This window comes from Geotrypetes seraphini, chromosome 16 (assembly GCF_902459505.1).
Source record: "Geotrypetes seraphini chromosome 16, aGeoSer1.1, whole genome shotgun sequence".
Classification (NCBI taxonomy): domain Eukaryota; kingdom Metazoa; phylum Chordata; class Amphibia; order Gymnophiona; family Dermophiidae; genus Geotrypetes; species Geotrypetes seraphini.
Window position 1 is genome coordinate 45,449,165 of NC_047099.1, and position 20,630 is coordinate 45,469,794.

At 41.3% G+C, this 20,630-nt stretch overlaps 1 protein-coding gene across 1 annotated transcript in view; it reads right to left on the reverse strand.

Annotated features, from left to right (window-relative positions):
• The window catches only part of C3 (complement C3), a 135,095-nt gene that overhangs the window by 46,693 nt on the left and 67,772 nt on the right, over positions 1-20,630 (reverse strand). The window contains exons 22-30 of the mRNA XM_033923996.1: positions 19,397-19,463; positions 17,024-17,110; positions 15,156-15,359; positions 9,557-9,632; positions 8,604-8,763; positions 8,239-8,334; positions 7,886-8,036; positions 5,259-5,422; positions 4,207-4,365 (exon numbers count right to left, since the gene is read on the reverse strand). Coding sequence (XP_033779887.1) covers positions 4,207-4,365; positions 5,259-5,422; positions 7,886-8,036; positions 8,239-8,334; positions 8,604-8,763; positions 9,557-9,632; positions 15,156-15,359; positions 17,024-17,110; positions 19,397-19,463 — 1,164 coding nt within the window. The remainder of the gene's footprint in view (positions 1-4,206; positions 4,366-5,258; positions 5,423-7,885; positions 8,037-8,238; positions 8,335-8,603; positions 8,764-9,556; positions 9,633-15,155; positions 15,360-17,023; positions 17,111-19,396; positions 19,464-20,630) is intronic.

Genomic DNA, 20,630 nt, shown 5'->3' on the forward strand with positions numbered 1-20,630 from the left:
TAATGGAGTTATGTGAACAATGGAACCCATTACATATATCTTGGTGGGGCAGAGTTCAAACTATTAAAATGATGATGTTGCCTGTGGTTTGCTACCAAATGAGTATGATACCTATTTATTTTCAGGGGTCCTTTTATAAAAAGCTTAATAGAATTTTAACAAAATTTCTTTGGCTTGGTAAAACACCTAGAATAGCTTTAGTAACCTTACAAAAATCAATTAAGGAGGGAGGGGTAAATTTTCCAAATTTCTATAGGTACCATCAAGCCTATATTCTACGTCAGGGTATGTATTGGATCCTCCCAGAACTTATAGATAATGCATCAGATTGGTTATATTTGGAATGGCGCCTTATGTTTCCCCTAAATTTAGTTCATTTACCAAGTATTAATATACCTAAAAGATACAGAGAAAATAAAATAATAATGGATACTTGGAAAACATTGAGATTTATTGATAAATTAACACCCATCCCAATATATAAATCAACTAATCAATCCATATGGATAAACTCCAAGATCAAAATTGGCGGAGCTCAAATCCTTTGGAAGAACTGGATTATTGCAGGAATTAGATCTCTAGATGATATTATTTCAGAAGGTAAACTGCTGGATTTTTCACAATTGCAACATAGATTTGGTCTTAATAAAACACAAAGTTTTAAATGGTTGCAATTGAAGCAGGCCATTCAGGTTGGGTTCCCTGAATGGAAATCATTAAACAATCAATATAGTTTAAAGTTCTTATGCTTTAAAGCAGACTTCCTAGGACATCAAGCCGCATTGTGGTATAAATTAATATCTGGATATTTGAATAAAAAACCAAAAAATGGTCTAAGAGACATTTGGAGCATTGAGATTGGACATCAAATTAATGCATCTCAATGGCCACTAATTTGGTCTTGGAGAATGGGATGTACAGTGTCAGCGTCTATGAGACAAACATGGTTCTTTTTATTACATAGAGCTTTTTGGACCCCTACTCGTTTACAAAAACTAGACAGTTCTAAGTCTAATAGATGCTGGCACTGTAATCTAGAACCAGGGACATTAGATCATTTATTATATCATTGTCCTTATATTAAAATTTTTTGGAATTCAATTTGGCCACAAATTAATAAATTAATGGAAAATCATATTGCAATATCATATGATACAATTTTATTTGGAACAATGATGAGAAAAAAAAGTCAAATTTCACCAGAAAATAATAAGCTTTTATTAATTATGACAGGGGTTGCCATTCAACATATAACTAACAATTGGAAAAATTACAACAACCTAAATTACACATTTTGGTGGAATACAATATGCCATATTTTTAAAATGGAAAGAACAATAGCAATACAAAAGGGGACATATAATAAATTTATAAAAATATGGGGGCCATTGACAAAATACTGTAATGATTAATTAATGGAATACTTTTTCTTCTTTTCTTCTTTTAGAGATTTTTTTTTTTATGACACACATATAGGGGGGGTAAGGAAAACAAATTATATATAATAAATTATATTATATGATACAAAATGTAACATATGATTAAAAAATAATAGAAGGGTGGGGGGAGGGAAAATGAATAAAATTTATCCAGAATATATTGTATTAGATATAAATATGTTATTGAATAATTATCAATTATATTCTAATATGTTGTATACTTTTATAAAATTTGAAAATATTATATTAAAGCAATAAAAGGGTGGGGGGAGGGTGAAGGGGAAAATCAAACCCAGACATACATTGTGTTAGATATAAAAGTGATACCATGCATTTAACAACTGTATTTTATTATTATGTACACTTTTTGTAAAATTTGAAAATAAAAATATAATGGAAAAAAAAAAAAAAAAAACTTTTGAATCTGGGCCAGTCACTCAACCATCCACTGCCCCCCACTTTGATTGGAACCACAAAAAGGCAGTCGACTACATCTCATCCTTTTTCCTTTCCATAGAGAGTTTAAGCGAAGTCAAACGGTCTGACGAGGAGGTCGAAGGGTTTATTCTGTGCTTGACTAAGACCCTCTCTTGATTCTCCAGAATCAGTCCCCCCCCTCTATTTCTCACTGAACAAAGGTTCAGAGAGAAATTCATCTTATTAGCAGGAGTATCGTTAGCGTTATCCCCTGCAGTCAATTTTCAGGTTTTCACTTTATAAAGGAATCACACAAAAAGAAATAAGACGACTACAACTAAAACAAAAAACTGCCATAAAAATCATCCCAGGTAATTTGACCATTACTTCCCATCAACCACAGAATAACTTATAAACAGGCGCTCAAAACAATCAAAGTTTTACAATTCAATTCGTTATTATTCCATAGTCTCCTTACGATCCGAGGATAAAAATTTACTCTCAGTTCCATCCCTACGAATCATAACTACTAGACGTACCACCCTCTTCTCTGTCACTGCGCTCCAAACGCTGGAACCTACTACCTGCTCAGGTAAGAGAAGAAAAGACCCTCAAAAAATTCAAATCAAAACTAAAAAGTTTCTTGTATCGAGATGCTTTTAATTAATTAGACTTTCAAACCGAGTTACTATTCCTAATTGAAGTCGGCAAGTAGTTTCAAGTTTTATTAAGGTTTGTTGTATACGCAATATCATATACTTCAAAGTGTATAACATTTTAAAAAAATAGGGGACAAAACATAACATTTTTATACAATTTAATACAAATTATATACGTTCTAATACATAAATGATTCAGAAGGTGAGGGGGAAGAACTACAATCTTTAAAGAAAGAGAAGAAACATTTAGGGAAGAACACATATGATGGGAACATAAAAGAGAAACAACAAACAAACAAAAAAAATGGATATAAAGGCAGAAATGATCATAGAAAAAAGAAGATAAATTTACGACCTACTTGTAGGTCTAATTAAGATCTATAAGATTTAGTAATTGGTAAGTTAAGCTATCTATGTTTCAAATGTGTCCTTATACAGGAAGCTTTTTAAGGAACGCTTGAACTTTTCTAAAGAAGGTTCATTGTGTAAGTATATTGGTAAATTGTTCCAAAGCTGAGGGAGGAGCTATAACCGAGAAAATGGTAGATCTCCTGGTCCCTATTACTAATCTAATCTAACATAACTCCTTTTGTTTGATCCTTATTTCTTCTCTTTTCTCTTTCAAATTGTAGTTCTTCCCTATGTCTCCCTTATTTGAAAATTATTTATTCTTCATCGCTTTGTAATCTTTGAAAAAAGCGATTTTATCAAATCCGAAATAAACTTGAAACTTGATTTTGATCATTAAACACTACAATCGTGATTACCCTATAATCCGACATCATCCTTTTAAATATTAGACTCCGAGTGTAGGTGACTGTTTTGCCTTTCATCGCAGGATGCCCTTGCCTCTTACTCAAGAGTCATTTTATTTCCATGTGATTTCCATGTGATTAAACCGCTTTATGTGCCGAGAGCAGCTGAATGTCATCACTTTCTCTAGAGTCACCAGCGGTGAACGCCATCGGCGCCTATTTGGCCTGACCAATCATCCGGTTGTTGGAGTTAAATATATTCCATTATTGAAACACAGTGGCCGGGATTTTACGAAAACTCCCACTGCAGTGTTTAAATACTGAATGTCACTTATTTATTAAGATTTATTGACCGCCTTGATGAAGAGATTCACCCAAGGCGGTGTATAGCAGGTATATAATTTGACCTAAAACTTAGTTTTGTTAACAGTATAACAGTCAAAAGACCCAATATAAACATCAAACCAATGAATGAGGTGACGTCAAAATCAGTAAATTGAAACTTAATAATACGACCATCATGAAACAGTTAAAAAAACAAAAACAAACTTATTAACAGCACTAAAATTCAAATGAGAGAGATAGAATACATTCTAAAAGGGAGGCAGAATACTTATGAAGCATCTGATAAACACAAATCAGAACCTTCAAATAACGTAGATATGACGCTAATGCTTTTCTATATCACCTGAGGGGGGTCAAACGCAGATATTAGATGGGGATCACCGTGCTACAGAGGGTTCACTGGGAAATCCAACACCAACAGGTCACAGGGGGAGACTGTGGATGATTTTGGTACAGGAATGGGAAGATGCTGACCCTGAATAGAAGCAGAGGGTCCTAAGCCTGAGGACGGAGGATGATCAGAGACAGTATAAACTCAGCATTCGATACCAAGAAAAGACGCTGTGTGCATGAGCATGGAGAGATGATTACCTCCGCAGTCCTCGTAAGCAACGTAGTTCCACGGTCAATTCGGTACTTGAGGGGTTGACTGCGTCCAGGTAACTCTAAGGAAACGTCCATGTTGATGTCCTTTTCAGTTGGTGCATCAGTCAGATACTGGGCCAGTGCCTGATACACCATAATGGTGGCCTGTGGTAGGAAAAAGCAGGAGGTTAGTCTTCTCCTCCCAGCACAACAACAGAGTCATTCAATCAGTCCTGGATCCTCGAAGTGGCTGCCCCTCTGTCCCCCTCTCATTCACACCACACTGCCCCCCCACTCTAAATACAGACATATACACTCACTCCTCCCTCTTTCGCTAGATCAGTGTCCAAGATTTGACTTTATTTTAAAAATTCCCTCCCTAAGAATACACTAGGATAGACGACATGTATGTCGCATATGTAAAAGTCTGTCAATGTTATGAGCGTCTGTGTGCCCAGACAAGCATCATTCTTTGACGTGATTGGTCCTTGAAAACTAATGGCAAGTCATTTGATGCAGCAAATCAAGGCTTTGTTACCATTTGGATCTTCTTATCTTTGCAAACTTTGACAGAAATTAAATTGGAAAAAAAAAAAAAAAAAAGACTACGGATGGTGATGAAATGCATGTTTGCTTTTCAACTATCAAGACGTGTTTTGAGTTCATTTGCATTCAAAAACAAGCCCATCCGTCGCATTGATTAGCAATTCCATTCCATCTACTTTAGTTTCACTGTTGTTACAATTACCCAGACATAGCTTAAAGAACTTTAAATAAATAACTCTCAACTTTAATTTTTAGTTGGTTTTACAATTTTATAATTTCAATTATGTGCCACAAAAACCATTTGCTCTGTTTAGTGTGCCAGAGCTAAAAAAAAGTTTTGAGAAACACCGCTCTAGATAAAGAGACACTCACTCTATTTACAGACACACTTGCTCCAGAGCCAGTGGTCTCACAGAGACTCCATTTGTATACTTCTCTCTGTTTCCGGAATTAATAATAATAATAATAACAGCTTATATACCGCAATACCGTGAAGTTGCCTAGACTCTCACCTGGGTAGAGCCATATCCACCTCCGTAATACCTTTGCTCTGTCAGCCATCTGACCAATGGGGCAACTATGTCCAATTTTCGTAGACGCAGGAGGGCGAGAAGCGCATATGAGGTAGCTTCAATACTGACTTGGTTTGAGCTGGAATCAGCCCAGTGGGTTCCATCTAAATAAGAGAAAAGGCCAGTTTCAAAAGTTTCCGCGGTGTCCACTCTCTGGATTTAGATCAAACACACTTTAATTACATTTAAAGGTTTGTTCTATCTGCATTTCAAAGCGCTGTTATGATTTTTGTTACCCAGGAGTGTATTGTTCGGAGTCAGACCAGTGGCCCATTAAGCCCAGTATCCTGTGTCTGACAGTGACTGGTCTCAGTCGTTGCAGGATCCCATTTCTTTCCATATTGATCTGTCCCAGTCGATCTGGCTAAGAAATTACATACACACCCTCCACAAATCTGTCCAAAGCTTTTTTTTTGTTTTAATTCACCCTGTTCTCAGGCAACAAGGTCCCCACCCTAACTGTGTAGAAACTAAAAGCTTTTTTATTTTGCTGTGGTCACTGCATCTAAGCAAAGACATAGTGAACTAGAAAAACGCAAGCAAAATGAAAAAGGGGACGGACCAACTTCCCTGTGAGGAAAGGCTAACGCAGCTTGGAGAAGAGGGATATATGGTAGGGGAATAGAAAATACTGAGTGGAACAGGTAGACGTGAATCGCTTGTTTACTATTGTCAAAAATACTTGGACTAGCGGAAATAGAAAAGGTACAGAGAAGGGCGACAAAAATGATAAAAGGAATGGGACAACTTTCCTACGAGGAGAGGCTAAAGCAGCTAGGGCTCTTCAGCTGGGAGAAGAGACAGATCAGGGGTGATATGAGAGAGGGCAATAAGATACTGAGTGGAGTGGAAAGGGTAGAAGTGAATTGCTTGTTCATTCTTTCCAAAAATACTAGGACTAGGGGGCATGTGATGAACACAAGAATAGCTCTAAGTCTAATAGATGCTGGCATTGTAATCTGGAAGCAGGGACTCTGGATCATTTAATATTCTACTGTCCCTGGATCATGGCCTTTTGGAAATCAATTTGGTCTCAAATTAATTGTTTACTAGAAAACCATGTAGCATTATCATATGATACAATTCTGTTCGGTACGTCAATGAGAACAAAAAGTCAAATTTCATCAAACAATAATAAACTTGTATTGATTATGACAGGAGTCACCATACAACATATCACCAGGAATCTATGCCCTTCATGATAAAGATTTATAAGATCATGAAGGGCAAAGAGAGAGTAGAGAGGGACACATTCTTCAAACTTTCAAATAATAAAAGAACAAGAAGGCATTCAGAAAAGTTGAAAGGGGACAGATTCAAAACGAATGCTAGGAAGTTCTTCTTTACCCAACGTGTGGTGGACACCTGGAATGAGGTTCCAGACAGCGTAATAGGGCAGAGTATGGTACTAGGGTTCAAGAAAGGACTGGGCAATTTCCTGCTGGAAAAAGGGATAGAGGGGTATAGATAGAGGATTACTGCACAGGTCCTGGACCTGTTGGGCCGCTGCGTGAGCGGACTGCTGGGCACGATGGACCTCAGGTCTGACCCAGCAGAGGCATTGCTTATGTTCTTAAATCAGCCCACTTTTTCAAGCTGCTCTTGACTCCAAACTCCCACTCACTTGTAAAATTCCCATGTCTGTTTCATCATTCCCTCTGTAAGAAAATTCCCTACCCCTCTGGAACACATTGCCAGAGGATGTGGTAAGAGCGGATAGCGTACCTGGTTTTAAGAAAGGTTTGGACAAGTTCCTGGAGGAAAAGTCCATAGTCTGTTATTGAGAAATACACAGGGAAGCCACTGCATGGAATATTGCTGCACCTTGGGTTTTGGCCAGGTACTAGTGACCTGGATTGGCCACCGTGAGAACGGGCTACTGGGCTTGATGGACCTTGGGTCTGACCCAGTAAGGCTAATCTTATGTTCCATATTTATCCTGTTTTAGATTGTAAGCTCTATTGAGCAGGGATGGTCTCTTACATGTTTAATATACAGCACTACGTGTGTCTGGCAGCGCTATCGAAATGATTAGTAATCGTCTCCCCTAACCCTGGTTCAGTCTGACAGCTTAATAATTGTTTCGTATTAACTGGTTTCACCCCACTCAGAAATGTATGAACCTGTCGGTATCTCTCCCAACTCCCTCAGCTCTCTCTTCTCTCCAGGGTGAAGACATGCCACCCTTTTGATCACTTTTTCTTCTCCTCTCTGCATGTTCATGACTTCTGCTACAGATAATGAGAGAGTAAAGGATCTATTTTCTCCTAGAGAAGATAGGACTCAATGGGAAACCAAGGTGGCAAGGGGGCCCCTTCTGGGATTCAGACAGGTTGTGACCTGTTTGGGCCGCCACGGGAGCGGACTGCTGGGCAGGATGGACCTATGGTCTGACCCGGCGGAGGCACTGCTTATGTTCTTATGTTCTTATTTCTGAACAAAGATACTGTACTTCATTCTTTGGGGATATAATGATTGCTTCTCTGCATCTCAGCAAATTTTACGGCAGGGGCTGGAGTCTCTCGTGCCACACATCTCCCCGCAGGGATGTGTCTAGGGCAGTTCACCTGTTGCGGCTCCCATGAGTTTTTCCAGCAAGGGCTGTCGGTCCATCAACGCAAGCGCATATGCAGTGATCGCCACTGCGTAGGGTTTGTTCAAGGTGGGGAACTTTTTCTCCAGGAAGTCAGCCGCTTTTGTCATGCTTCCAGCCATAATCTTAAAGATAAAGAGAGAGACGTGAAAGTGCTGAACCCACTGGCCATTTCACCCGATAGGCTTTGCTTCTGAAAACAGCTCAGGGAGTAGATGTCGCAAGGATCTGCCAATGTTAACTTTGGTTATGGAATGGAGCAGTAACGGGACACAGCACCACTGGAGAACACAACATCTTTGAAATTAATCTTACAGATTTACTCACGTTAATCTGGTCTTGGCATATTCCACGACTTTCTGCCAGTGCAATCAGGACAAAAGCGGTTAATGATGCTTCCGGTTCAGCACCTCTGTAGCCACCCTGCCCAAAAACAAAGAGACCCCATAAAGGCCAGGAGTGCAGAGAGGGGCATGTTGAGGGACTTAGAGAGTAAACAGAGCATTTACCAAGTGGACATGGAATTAGTCTACAGGCATTGCACATGAGGAGATGCAATATCCATGTCATTTCCGGATATCCCAGACTGATTTAACCTGCTTGAACTGTGGGCCAGAAAGAGCCAGATTATTTGGGGAGGAGCCTAAACACAATTCAAGATCCTGGCCTGATTTTCACTATGTATTACGTACCACCATCTCGGCATGGACCACGGGAGCATCCTCTTGGAATATCCCGTCGGGTTTCTGCTTCTCTAAGATCAACCACTTCACTGCCCCACAGAGAACTTCAGCTTCAATGGCGATTAGGTCATTAGCCATGGAAAACACCTTGACTACGTAAGCAGTCAACCTACCAAGACGAGGGAGAGACACAATTAGGAGCTTTGGGTAGTCCTGTGTCCTGTTCACATATGTGCTCAGCGATCCAGCCATTCTAAGAAGGATTCTACAACTGGGCACCCAGTGTGAAAATGTAGAACAGTAGCAGTGACACACTTAGGTGAAGACTTACCTGAGAAAGTGCCAACAGGAGACCAAAGGTTGTGCAAGTGATCAGGCATATGAATGGAAGGGGCTAAACCCATTGGATGGAGCTGGGATTACCACTTACATCCTAAGTTTATATGCATTTTTGAGACCAAAATTCCACCAGGTCGATGGCTGGTGTAAGGCAAGACACACTGATTCCAGGTGATGTTTGCATTGAATAAGAAGGTAGGAGCACCCAGAGGTCAGAATATTTACAAAAGAGGTTCATTGCAAATTAATTTACTCCCTTGAGTACTGGGGTGCTTTAGGTTTTCACTGCACAATATCAGGACACTCGCTTTTGCATTTGGGCAATTGGTAGTCACCCTGGGGCAACTTTTTTTTACTAAATTATACCTCAGAGCTGAACATTCTTACCTTTTGCATGACATGAATGTGGATTTTCATGTCTGCATTTTAGACAAGACAGATTTCAAATGAAATGATAAAATCATTAAAAATAACCCATTCTCTCTTGCTTCAGAAACAGTTTTCAATAAAAACAAATTTATAAAAAAACCCAACCACAAACCCCAGAAAGAGTTTTCCCGTGTGCCCCCGCAGCGAGTTTATCTGCTTGGTTCTACAGAGTTTCAATGCAAACAGTTAGTTACCAGGTGCTTCCTGCCCACTCTTTAAAGGCTGCGTAGGAATTATCAGGTTTGCGGTACACCAGCTGCTGTATGTATCCTGAAAAACAGAAAAAGACTTTATTAAAATCCTGCTGGAAATGGCTGAAGAGTGACGTGTGAGCCGTACCCTCGTATAAACCCCCTTCGTATTATGCGTGCCGTTACACAACGAGTTTAGAACAAACATTTTCTGTCTCTGCGTTAGTCTTCAAGCAAGCGCCAGAATTCAACGCATAACTTTGCAGGTGAGCAGTGACTTGGGCAGAGCTTGGTTGCAGTGTGGGCAGGGCACACTTATGCAGATTAGACTGTTTCATAATCAATGTATGCGCATTCTTTAACAATCGAGATGTGACTGGCGGAAGCGATTAGTCTCACCTCTTAGCTGGTATCCTATACAGGACGCCAGGTGTGCAGTTTTCTGTTTTACAGAAAGACAAATTTTTATTACCTACAAACTAGACACACTTTTAAAGATGAACCTCCATGGAAGGAATTCAGCAAAGAGCGTGAAAAGTTAGTTAGTTACGTGCTCAGACGCAGGACATTAAGGACAGATACTTTTCAGACAGATCATCCAAGGTTATGTTCAATGGCGCATCGTCTGAACCTTTTACCACCAAACACGAAATCCCGCAAGGTTCCATTTTGTCACCATTGCTTTTTAACATCTTTATGTTGCCCCTTTTGACAGTGGGCCAATGATGTACAATTAATCCATCCCATTGATCTTAATAATATCGAGGAGGTTGTATATAAACCATAAATTTGAAAAAATTAAAACATGGTTAGACTCAAACAAATTTTCTCTTAACATCAACAAATCAAAACTTATGATTTTCCCTTCCAAAGAAGGAATAACGCTTCAGGCTCCCCTAAAGTTTGAATCGCTCCCTATCAAAGTTGTCTCTAAAATTGTTAGGAGTCACTTTTGACAGTAAATTTTCTTATCACAATCACATTAGCACGGTTGTTCAGAAATGTTTTTATCGTCTAAGAATGATTTGTTCTCTTGCAAAGTTACTAGAACCAGCTTCTTTGAATACATTGATCCATTCTCTAGTAATCTCTTGCTTAGACTACTGTAACGCCCTTTATAAAGGCATTACGAAAAAGGAAATTAGACGGCTTCAGATTGTGCAAAACACAGCTATTAAGATCATTTGTGGCGCTAAGAAATACGATCATGTCTCACCTCTCCTATTCAGTGCACTTTGGTTACCCGTTGAACATAGAATTAGTTATAAAATCCTACTTTTAACCTTCACAACAAGACTAAATAATCAACCGGAGTTTATTAACAGACTTTTAATTCCTTATAATTCTCTAAAATCGCTTCATTCAATGTCACAAAATCTTCTCGTCATACCTTCATTAAAATTAATCAATACGTTGCGTTCCAATCATTTTGCTGTCACTGCTCCCAATCATTTGCGCAGTGAATCCAAAATAAAACAATTCAAATCTAAATTAAAAACATTTTTGTTCCAGGATGCCTTTAGACGATAACTGTCCTTTTAAGGAGAAAAAATAAACAAATTTTATTGCTTTTTACCCTTACCTATTGTATTTTCCTTTTTTGTTTTGCTTTCTCTTTTACGACTGTAGTTCTTCCCTTTTTTTTTCCTATTGTTTGAAGTAAGTCCATCTGTCATATTATGTGTTTTATTAAGTTGTTTTGGTATTATCTAGTATCCCTGACTTTTAATCTGCTTTTATGTAAATTATATATTGTATACCACTTAGAAATTTGATTAAGCGGTTTAAAATTTTTTTAATAAACTTGAAACTTGATACCACAACAGCACCTGGATGCACAGATTTCATTACAGAACAGAAGCGTGTTAGTATTTGCAGGTCAACATTTAAACTAGAGAATGACACGGGGACAATTTTTATCCCCGTCACCGCAGGAACTCAATTTCCTGGTCCCGTCCCCACAAGTTTTGTCATGGTTCCTGTCCCTGCCCCATTGCTGAAAGCTCTGCCTTAATCACACAAGCCTCGAACACTTATGATTTTAAAGTGCAGATGAGGACGGAGCTTGCAGGAATGGGGCAGGGATAGGAAAAGAACTCGCAGGAACGGGACAGGAAAATGAGTTCCCGCAGGGTCGGGGAAAAATTTGTCCCCGTGTCATTCTCTAATTTAAACACGGCCACTTATCCCATGTCAACACCAGGCATAAAAGTGCAAGCCTAAATACACCACCATATTCAAAACCCTTGACCTGCCCCTTGGATTTCCACGCTATGCGTGATGCGTGCTAAGATTTGAGAAAACTGCTTGGTTCCCACCTAACACACATAGGTCACCGATTTACATAGGGGAAAAGGGGATGCAACAGCTTGGTAGATCACATCTTCAGGTCGTTACACGCGTCAGGGATCGGTACTGGGGCCAATCCTGTTCAATATGTTTGTGAGTGACATTGCTGAAGGGATAGAAGGAAAAGTGTGCCTCTTTGCAGATGATACCAAGATTTGTAACAGAGTAGAAACCGAAGAGGGAGTGGAAAATATGAAAAAGGATCTGCAAAAGTTAGAGGAATGGTCTAATGCCTGGCAACTAAAATTCAATGCAAAGAAATGCAGAGTAATGCATTTGGGGATTAATAATAGGAAGGAACCGTATATGCTGGGAGGAGAGAAGCTGATATGCACGGACGGAGAGAGGGACCTTGGGGTGATAGTGTCCGAAGATCTAAAGGCAAAAAAACAGTGTGACAAGGCAGTGGCTGCTGCCAGAAGGATTCTGTGCTGTATAAAGAGAGGCGTAGTCAGTAGAAGGAAGAAGGTATTGATGCCCCTGTACAGGTCATTGGTGAGGCCCCACTTGGAGTATTGTGTTCAGTTTTGGAGACCGTATCTGGCGAAAGACGTAAGAAGACTTGAGGCGGTCCAGAGGAGGGCGACGAAAATGATAGGAGGCTTGCGCCAGAAGACGTATGAGGAGAGACTGGAAGCCCTGAATATGTATACCCTAGAGGAAAGGAGAGACAGGGGAGATATGATTCAGACGTTCAAATACTTAAAGGGTATTAACGTAGAACAAAATCTTTTCCAGAGAAAGGAAAATGGTAAAACCAGAGGACATAATTTGAGGTTGAGGGGTGGTAGATTCAAGGGCAATGTTAGGAAATTCTACTTTACGGAGAGGGTAGTGGATGCCTGGAATGCGCTCCCGAGAGAGGTGGTGGAGAGGAAAACGGTGACTGAGTTCAAAGAAGCGTGGGATGAACACAGAGGATTTAGAATCAGAAAATAAGATTAAATATTGAACTAAGGCAGACTTGCACGGTCTGTGTCTGTATATTGCCATTTGGTGGAGGATGGGCTGGAGAGGGCTTCAATGGCTGGGAGGGTGTAGATGGGCTGGAGTGGGTCTTGACGGAGATTTCGGCAGTTGGAACCCAAGCACAGTACCGGGTAAAGCTTTGGATTCTTGCCCAGAAATAGCTAGGAAGAAAAAATTAAAAAATTTAAATTGAGTCGGGTTGGGCAGACTGGATGGACCATTTGGGTCTTTGTCTGACGTCATCTACTATGTTACTATGTTTCACTGTAACAGTACCATGTGGATTGTGGTGGTTTTCTATCAACAGGCAACACCGCCTGTGCGGGTCACCGGACTAGATGGACCCAAGGTCTGACCGGTGAAGGTATTTCTTATGTTCTTATATATTTACTAAGATTAGGGAATTAAAGACGGGGCTCCAGGGATTCAGTAGATCACTTCTTCAGCTCTTTAAATCTTAATAGGCCCAATTTCAGCTCCACCCCCCCCCCCTCATTGGACGCTTTACGATTTGACTTCCTTTCCTCTTCAAACATTTCATCCTATGACTTCTCAGATCTATCCATTCCTCCCATCTAGTGCTATGAGTCTGATCATTGCCTTTTCCTTCGCATTCATTCTGTGCACCATTTTACACTAAAATTCTCATTTGTGTGGTTATCCAGACCCTTGCAAAATAAAGCACTCTATCCTGGCAAAGAAGTGCTTTTTTGCACTACGGAAATTAAAGACCATTAAAAATATTTTGACCCTTTATCTTTTAGACCAGTGTTCTTCAACCACCAATCCATGGACCAGTGCCGATCCACAGAAATTTCCTGCCTGTTCACAGGGCCAGCACATGCATCAGGCCCAACACAGTGTTCTTCAACCGCCAGTCCACGGTGCGATCGATGCAGCGTTATCTACGAGCCAGCTCCCTCTTCATAATTGATTCAGTGCACAAAGCCACGGGCAGTAGCTCCTACGGGCATCCTGCACCTGAACCGGAAGCCTTCTCTCCGATGTTGCAATATCAGAGGGAAGGCTTCCAGATGAGGCACAGGTCATGCAAGGTGCAATTAGTACTATTCTGGGGGCGGGGTCTGGCCCAAGACTTAGCCCAGTGTTCCTCAACCGCCGGTCCACGGACCGATGCTGGTCCACAGAATAATTATTTTATTTTTGCTGGTCCATAGGTGTAAAAAGGTTGAAAAACACTGTTTTAGACTACTGGTTCAGTCATTGGTTTTATCTATATTGGACTACTGTATCATCATTTACTTGGGTATACGTAAAAAAATTGAGAAAATTAAGAATAGTGCAGAATATGGCCGTCTGTTTAATATTTTTATAACCAGAAATAGTAATATTTTTGCCTATCCAGCGATCACTGGTTGTAAATATAGGTCCTTTCTGGATAGAACATTTTCTCAAGCTGTTCTCCTCTCCTGGTCCTTTTTCCTCATTGTCTCGATCTCTCTTTTTCCAGTCTCTTCTCCTATCTTGTTCCTTTTTCCTCTCTTCTCCTATGTTGCTTTGTTCTTGTTCTATTTTAAACTTACATTGTTTCTTCTTGAACCATTATCTCAATCTTTATTCTCCGTTTTTTGGTGCGATGGGAAGATAAAAGGTAAACTCCATGAAATGGTTATGCAGATGAAAGATTATGCTGGCTGAATTAGATAGTTTTTAGATTGAATAGCGATTAATAAAATGTAAACAAAGACCAGTTATTTCTGAAGTACTGAGTAAATTCCCTTCAAAAAGCAAAAGGCATTATGTCACACGAGGACATTTAACAAAAACCACTTGAGTAGTTAAATACCACAGCCCCTCATTTAGAAACATAGAAAGATGACGGCAGAAAAGGGCTATAGCCCATCAAGTCTGCCCACTCTACTGTCCCACCCCATTAAGTCAGAGTGCTGCTCGACCCACGTAGAGATCCCACGTGGATGTCCCATTTATTCTTAAAGTCGAGCACGCTAGTGGCCTTGATCACCTGCACCGGTAGTTTGTTCCAGTGATCCACCACCCTTTCTGTAAAGAAATACTTCCTGGTGTCACCACCAAATCTCCCTCCTCTGAGTTTTTACGACTGGCCATTCTGAAAGTGGTTAATGTGCGTGGAGAGGGGATGTTTACATGGAGCAGGTGGAGTGAGGGGGCCCACAGGGATCAGATACCGTTGGGGTGTCTGTACCCAAGGAATAGTTGATGTGCCTTCAGGCCTTTGATAGAGTTGGCATTGATCTTTGTATGGCGCACTCTTATGGTTTAGCGTTTCTAACATGATAATTACCCTGTTGAATAAACTTGATGGCTTCAGCCCTGCGATTCACGCCAAGCTTTTCCCACTGTCCTGTGTTGTCCAGGTAATGTGTAGTTATAACAGCCGGGGTCATCGATATCATGTTCTGCTCCCCACAGCCGGAAGGAACTTGAATGAGATGTTTCAGGTTTGAACCATCAATGGAATTTTCAACCATCTGAGTGATCTGGGTCCCTGTTAATGACAGAAAATAAACCAGATGTGCACAGATATTTCATCAGAAGAGGTGAACCAGGTCTTTTGGATGAGGAGATTTTAGAGAATGACACGGGAGCAAGTTTTCCCTATCCCTGCTCCATCCTCATCTGCACAAGCTTTGAACACTTTAAAATCTTAAGTGTTCAAGGCTTGTGTGGTTAAGGCACAGCTTGGAGGAACGGGACAGGGATATTTCGATCCCTTGGGGTGGGGACAAATTTGTCCCTGTGTCATTCTCAATTTGGGGTTGAATATCGAGCTGGCCCAGTTACCACTGTCAGATAAGCGCTGCCCCCGGCATGCAGCATAATACATATATTAAACACCATTATTTGCATCTGGAGCTGCCCTGAATATATGCATTTGTTGGTGACCCAAACGAGCTAATTTGTTTAGACCTAAATCTCCAATGGATAACTTAGTTTAGTAGCTGAATATTATCATTCAATGGATAATTTCTGGCACTGCCTCTGCTGCTCCCTTAAAAGTGCAGATAATATTGCACTATTTAATGATTGAAATGGCCTGATATCTGTATAATTTCGGAAGTCAAGGGGATAATAAGTATGCTACAGTCACAGGAGAGTGGCTTAGTGGTTAGAGCCGCTGCCTCGGCATCCCTGAGGTTGTGAGTTTGATTCCCACTCCGAGTAAGTCACTTAACACTTCATCGCCCCACGTCATCCGCTTTGATGGTGTAAATCACACAGAAAAAGTGGTATGTCAAGTCGGACGGAATAGGAGGGAATTCCCTGCAGCAGCCATTCGTTGGTGAAACAAGTGCCTTGTTGTTCTTTTTCCTGTTCCCTGTGCACAGTGGTGAAATATTTTCCTATTTTAAAAGATTACATTTAGAGAAGTAGTGGAGTTTTTTTGCCTATGATACAGATTAAGAACGGCTAAAAAACTCATTGGGTTGCTGTCTGCATATAAAACTAGTTGAAGCTTTTTTCTCCACTTTACTTAAATGGTTTTTCAAAGGATATTTCCACCACTTGGCTTATAACATTGTTGTAACATTTTTTGCTGCAGTTATTTATCTATTACTTGATCTTTGTCATCCCTGAATGCTAGATTTTGGAAGTATTGTGAGGTGCTAGACAGTTGGCTGGATAAGTGAAACCAATTTTTAGCCATAACCTTGTGATGTGTAGGCCAGAAAGTTCAACCTCCCCCAACCCAATAAAGAGGAGGCAGGATAACCTCAGCCGGCACCAGCAGGCAGAAGAAGCTGGGGATTGCTTCTGCCCCCACTCACCCCCCCTAGGGGCTGATAATTAACGCATTCCAATTTACATCAGTCTTAAATTGATATTAGAAATTTGCCGATGTTCTTTAATTCATCTGAAATGACTCCTGATCTCTACTGAAAAATGTCTTAGACATCTATCTAGCCAGTGGAAGTTTGCCCAGCTAGATTTAAGCTTATAATTGATTTTCCAAAATTTGGACATTAGCTGGCTAACAGCCAACCTACCCAGAGCCTAGGGGTCCTCCATTTTTTTAAGCCCCTCAATTTAAGCAAAGAAAAAACCTGTTAACCCTCAACATTAACCAGCTAAACCACTTGAAAATCCACTTAAGAGAAGTGATCAAGAATTCATTTATTTTGATCAGTCCTCAGATGTGGTTTCTCTTACCCTGGACACTGACGATCGTCTTGGTTTCTGTTTTCGGAACAATATCTGGCAGTTTTGGTGCAGTGACCTTTTCCACCTGGACTCCATCTGAAAGGAAAGGGGGATACTCTTCAGTGACAGGTCTTAAGATCACCAAATTAAGAGGGGAAAAAAACACATGACTAAGTTAGGTTCATGATTCTATCAGCAAGGACCAGACCAGAGCATCAAAGCAAGGAGTGAGGGGTTTCAGGCCACGTGTTAGAATCCGAGACAAGAAAGGAAAATGAACAGTCTGAGGGAGACAGCAGCAAAAATGCAAGAGATAGGAGGACTTCATTCATCAATCAACAACCCAACAAATATTCTGTACATCATTCAACTAACAGCCCGGCAGCTTCAGACATTCTGGAATTTTGGGCATAATTCTTGCCTTTTTCTCAAATATATTGGAATGATACAATTAGCCATCTCGTATCATTTTTAGGTGCTGATCCAACAGACTGGAGATCTTCTCGTGATCATCTGCCTAGAAGAATTTTCACATTTGCATGAACCAGGTGAATTATCTGAGCTGCTCAGCAAGTTGAGATATTGTGGCTGCAGAGTAAAGGTGTCGGAGGAGGTAGCAAACTCACAGGCTTTTCACACAGTGTGCCATATGCTTTATACACCCTGCAGCGAATTGTCCCTTTGAAAATTAGTTTGCAGGTCCAACAAGATTCCTGATCAGTTTCTAAACCACCCTCTAAGAGTGACAGTTTTCAAAACTATTTACCAGGGGTACCTGTTTGTCTGAAAATTACCCACACTCACAGGAAGATTCTCAAAACGTCACAGTAAAATCCGATGGGCTGCTACCGAGGTCGCTATTGTAACGAAAAAAGGCAAGTTATTCTCAAAAGACTCCGCATGCAAATGAGGTTCACAGATGTTCACATAGGCTCGCTAAATTTACTTGAGATGAGTCGCTGGTGGTAGCGATCAGCACATGCAGAGAATTAAAAAAAAAACCCCAAAACCCCACCAGAAGATCAACAGGAGAGATGCCTACTCTCTCCCGCCGCATTGAACAATCCCCCAACACTACCACCACCCTCCCTCATAGTGGGAAGGATGCCCGTCCGCTTCCTCCTGCCATCGCCCGACACCCCCGATAACTCCCCTTCCTAGGAGAGGCCTTAAGTACCTGGGCCAATCAGAGGCTTAGGTCCCTCCCTGGAACATCCCAGGATGCACCAGGAAGGGGAAAGCCTGCCATTTTGTAAGAGACGGGCCTGCCAGCCGGAGCAGGTAGGCGTCCTTCTGGCTGAACTTTGTGAATAAGATAGGGAGTGGCCATCTCTCCCGCTGCAGGGTGGGTGGGGGGTAGTTATGTCAGAGAATTGTGTGGCGGGAGAGACTGGGCATCTCTCCTGCTGTCGATGGGGGTGGGTGGGCAGTAGTGTCGTAGGATTGTGTGACGTGGTAGGAGAGAATGGGAGGTAGGTGGTAGTGTCGGTGGATTGTGCAACACGGCAGGAGAGAGTCGGCATCTCTCCTGACGATCTTCAATTTGGAGTGTTTTTTATTTTAATTTGCATGGAAGGGGGTCTGTCTGAGCTGTCAACCTTATTTTCCTGTCAGTACCTTAGCCAATCATCGCTCAGGCACTGATCAGAAAAAAAGGCTTTGACAGCTTAGACCTTTCTGCAAAGTTTAGCCGCAAATGTGGCACAACGAGGTTAGGGAATCACTCGGCAATGACAGGGAATCGCTCAGAGTGATCATTTTAATATTAATGACCTCGTTGTAGTATATTTGCATGGCAATATCGGAGACTGCTAGGAAACTCGGAAAAGACCATGGTAAGCCATTTTGATAATCCACCACTAAAATATATAAAAACCATCTGGAACCGGTTTAGCGAACACGTTAAAGGCACCTTTTAGTTTTGAGAATCTTTCCCTCAGTGTGGCAGGAAATTTGCAGTCTTTCATAGCACCGAGAGATTCCTTGAAGCATGTTTAGATCAGATTTAAAAATCCAATCAAGATACATTATGTTCCAGTGAAATTTCATCTGCACTAAAAGCATAGTCTGTGAGTATTTGAGGCTTATCCCCAATTTTCAAAGGAACCATATGTTCAGGATTCTATAGGAAAACTGGGATGGGGAGGGGGTTCCATATTTACGGGTTTGGCATTGAGACTCCTCCACACCTTTCCTTAAAGCCCTGGTGGTCTAGCAGCGAAGCTTCCTACGCTCCTGCCCTGTAAAAGCCGCAATCCAAAATGGCTGCCGCAAGTTCCCACAGGTGCCCAGGACTAAAAGAGCAATTTGATAGGCAGACAAGCATCCTACCAGCCCCTTGTTCATTCACTTTATTCTCAGATCGATAATTTCACCACTCACTTTGTCCCTTCTTCACTGGATCCAAGGTAACAGATTTGATGGTCTTTGATATCTGCATTCCTTCAGCCTGAAAGACAGACAGACCATGGTAAAGGCAAGGGAGTGGTTTGAGCAGGAACAGTGCCTGGTGTGGACGGTATTCTAGGACAGTCCCAGAGGACATCCCCCACCCAGACCAGCACAATCACACTCTAGTGGATGTAAATCTCATGCTTATAGAGTGGGGAGTGGCCTAGTGGATAGAGCTGCTGGTCCTTGTGGCTCTGGGCAAGTCACTTAACCTCTCAGCTAGATTGTGAGGCTGCTGGGACACTACTTAACAGTACCTGATTATTCTTCAATGTATTGTAAACCACTTTGGGTGAATCTCTTCATGAAAAGGCAGTTAATAGATCCCAATTATTTATTTAAAAATTTATAGCCTACAATTCTAAGCGGGTAACAGCACATCTTTAATAATAATACCTTAGATAGCGCATACGCACTACGATTGAAACTCTGTGCTTTGGTGCCACATTAAAACGCATGCGCAGTACAATAGAACCACCGAGCAGAGAAGCGTCTGAGCGCAGGATAATATCAACGTACAAACATAATTGCTGTGTCCGTGCCTCCCTACAACAATCAAATGCATGCACACTGCTACAAAATCGCTGAGTAAGGAACAGGAACGTAAAACAAAACGCTGAAAAAATCAAAACCTCCTCAGCGCCTCACATTATTTTGCCATAATTAATCTAATCCACTCCACATTGAGAAAAACACAGTGCCAGCAGTTGTACACTTCAGAGGCAAAAGGAGAAAATAGAAGGGAACTAGGGGCTGAAAAAAAGGGGGAGGTGGGAGAAGGGGGCTGGAGCTGGGGTTGGTATTGTAAAAAGGGAACATGTTAGAGAAAGGAGCTGACAATGGGTAAGAGAAGGGGGCTGGGACTGGAGGCTGAAAGGGAAAAGATGGGAGAAGGGGGCTGGGGGGATTAAAAAGGGGTTTGGAGCCGAGGCTGAAAAAAAGGGACATGTGAGGGAAGGAGGCTTTATAGGGGGGTTCTTGGTAGCTGTGTAGAAGGCTGTTAAAAGCAGACAGTTCGGAGAAGAGGGATGGAGCTCGGGACTGCAAAAGGTGAGTTGTGAGAGAAGGGGACTTGGTCTGGATTGGGGGGCTGAAAAGGAAGACAGGTGTGATAAGGAGACTGGGCCTAGAACTGAGGGCTGGAAGAGCAGGTATGAGAAGGGGG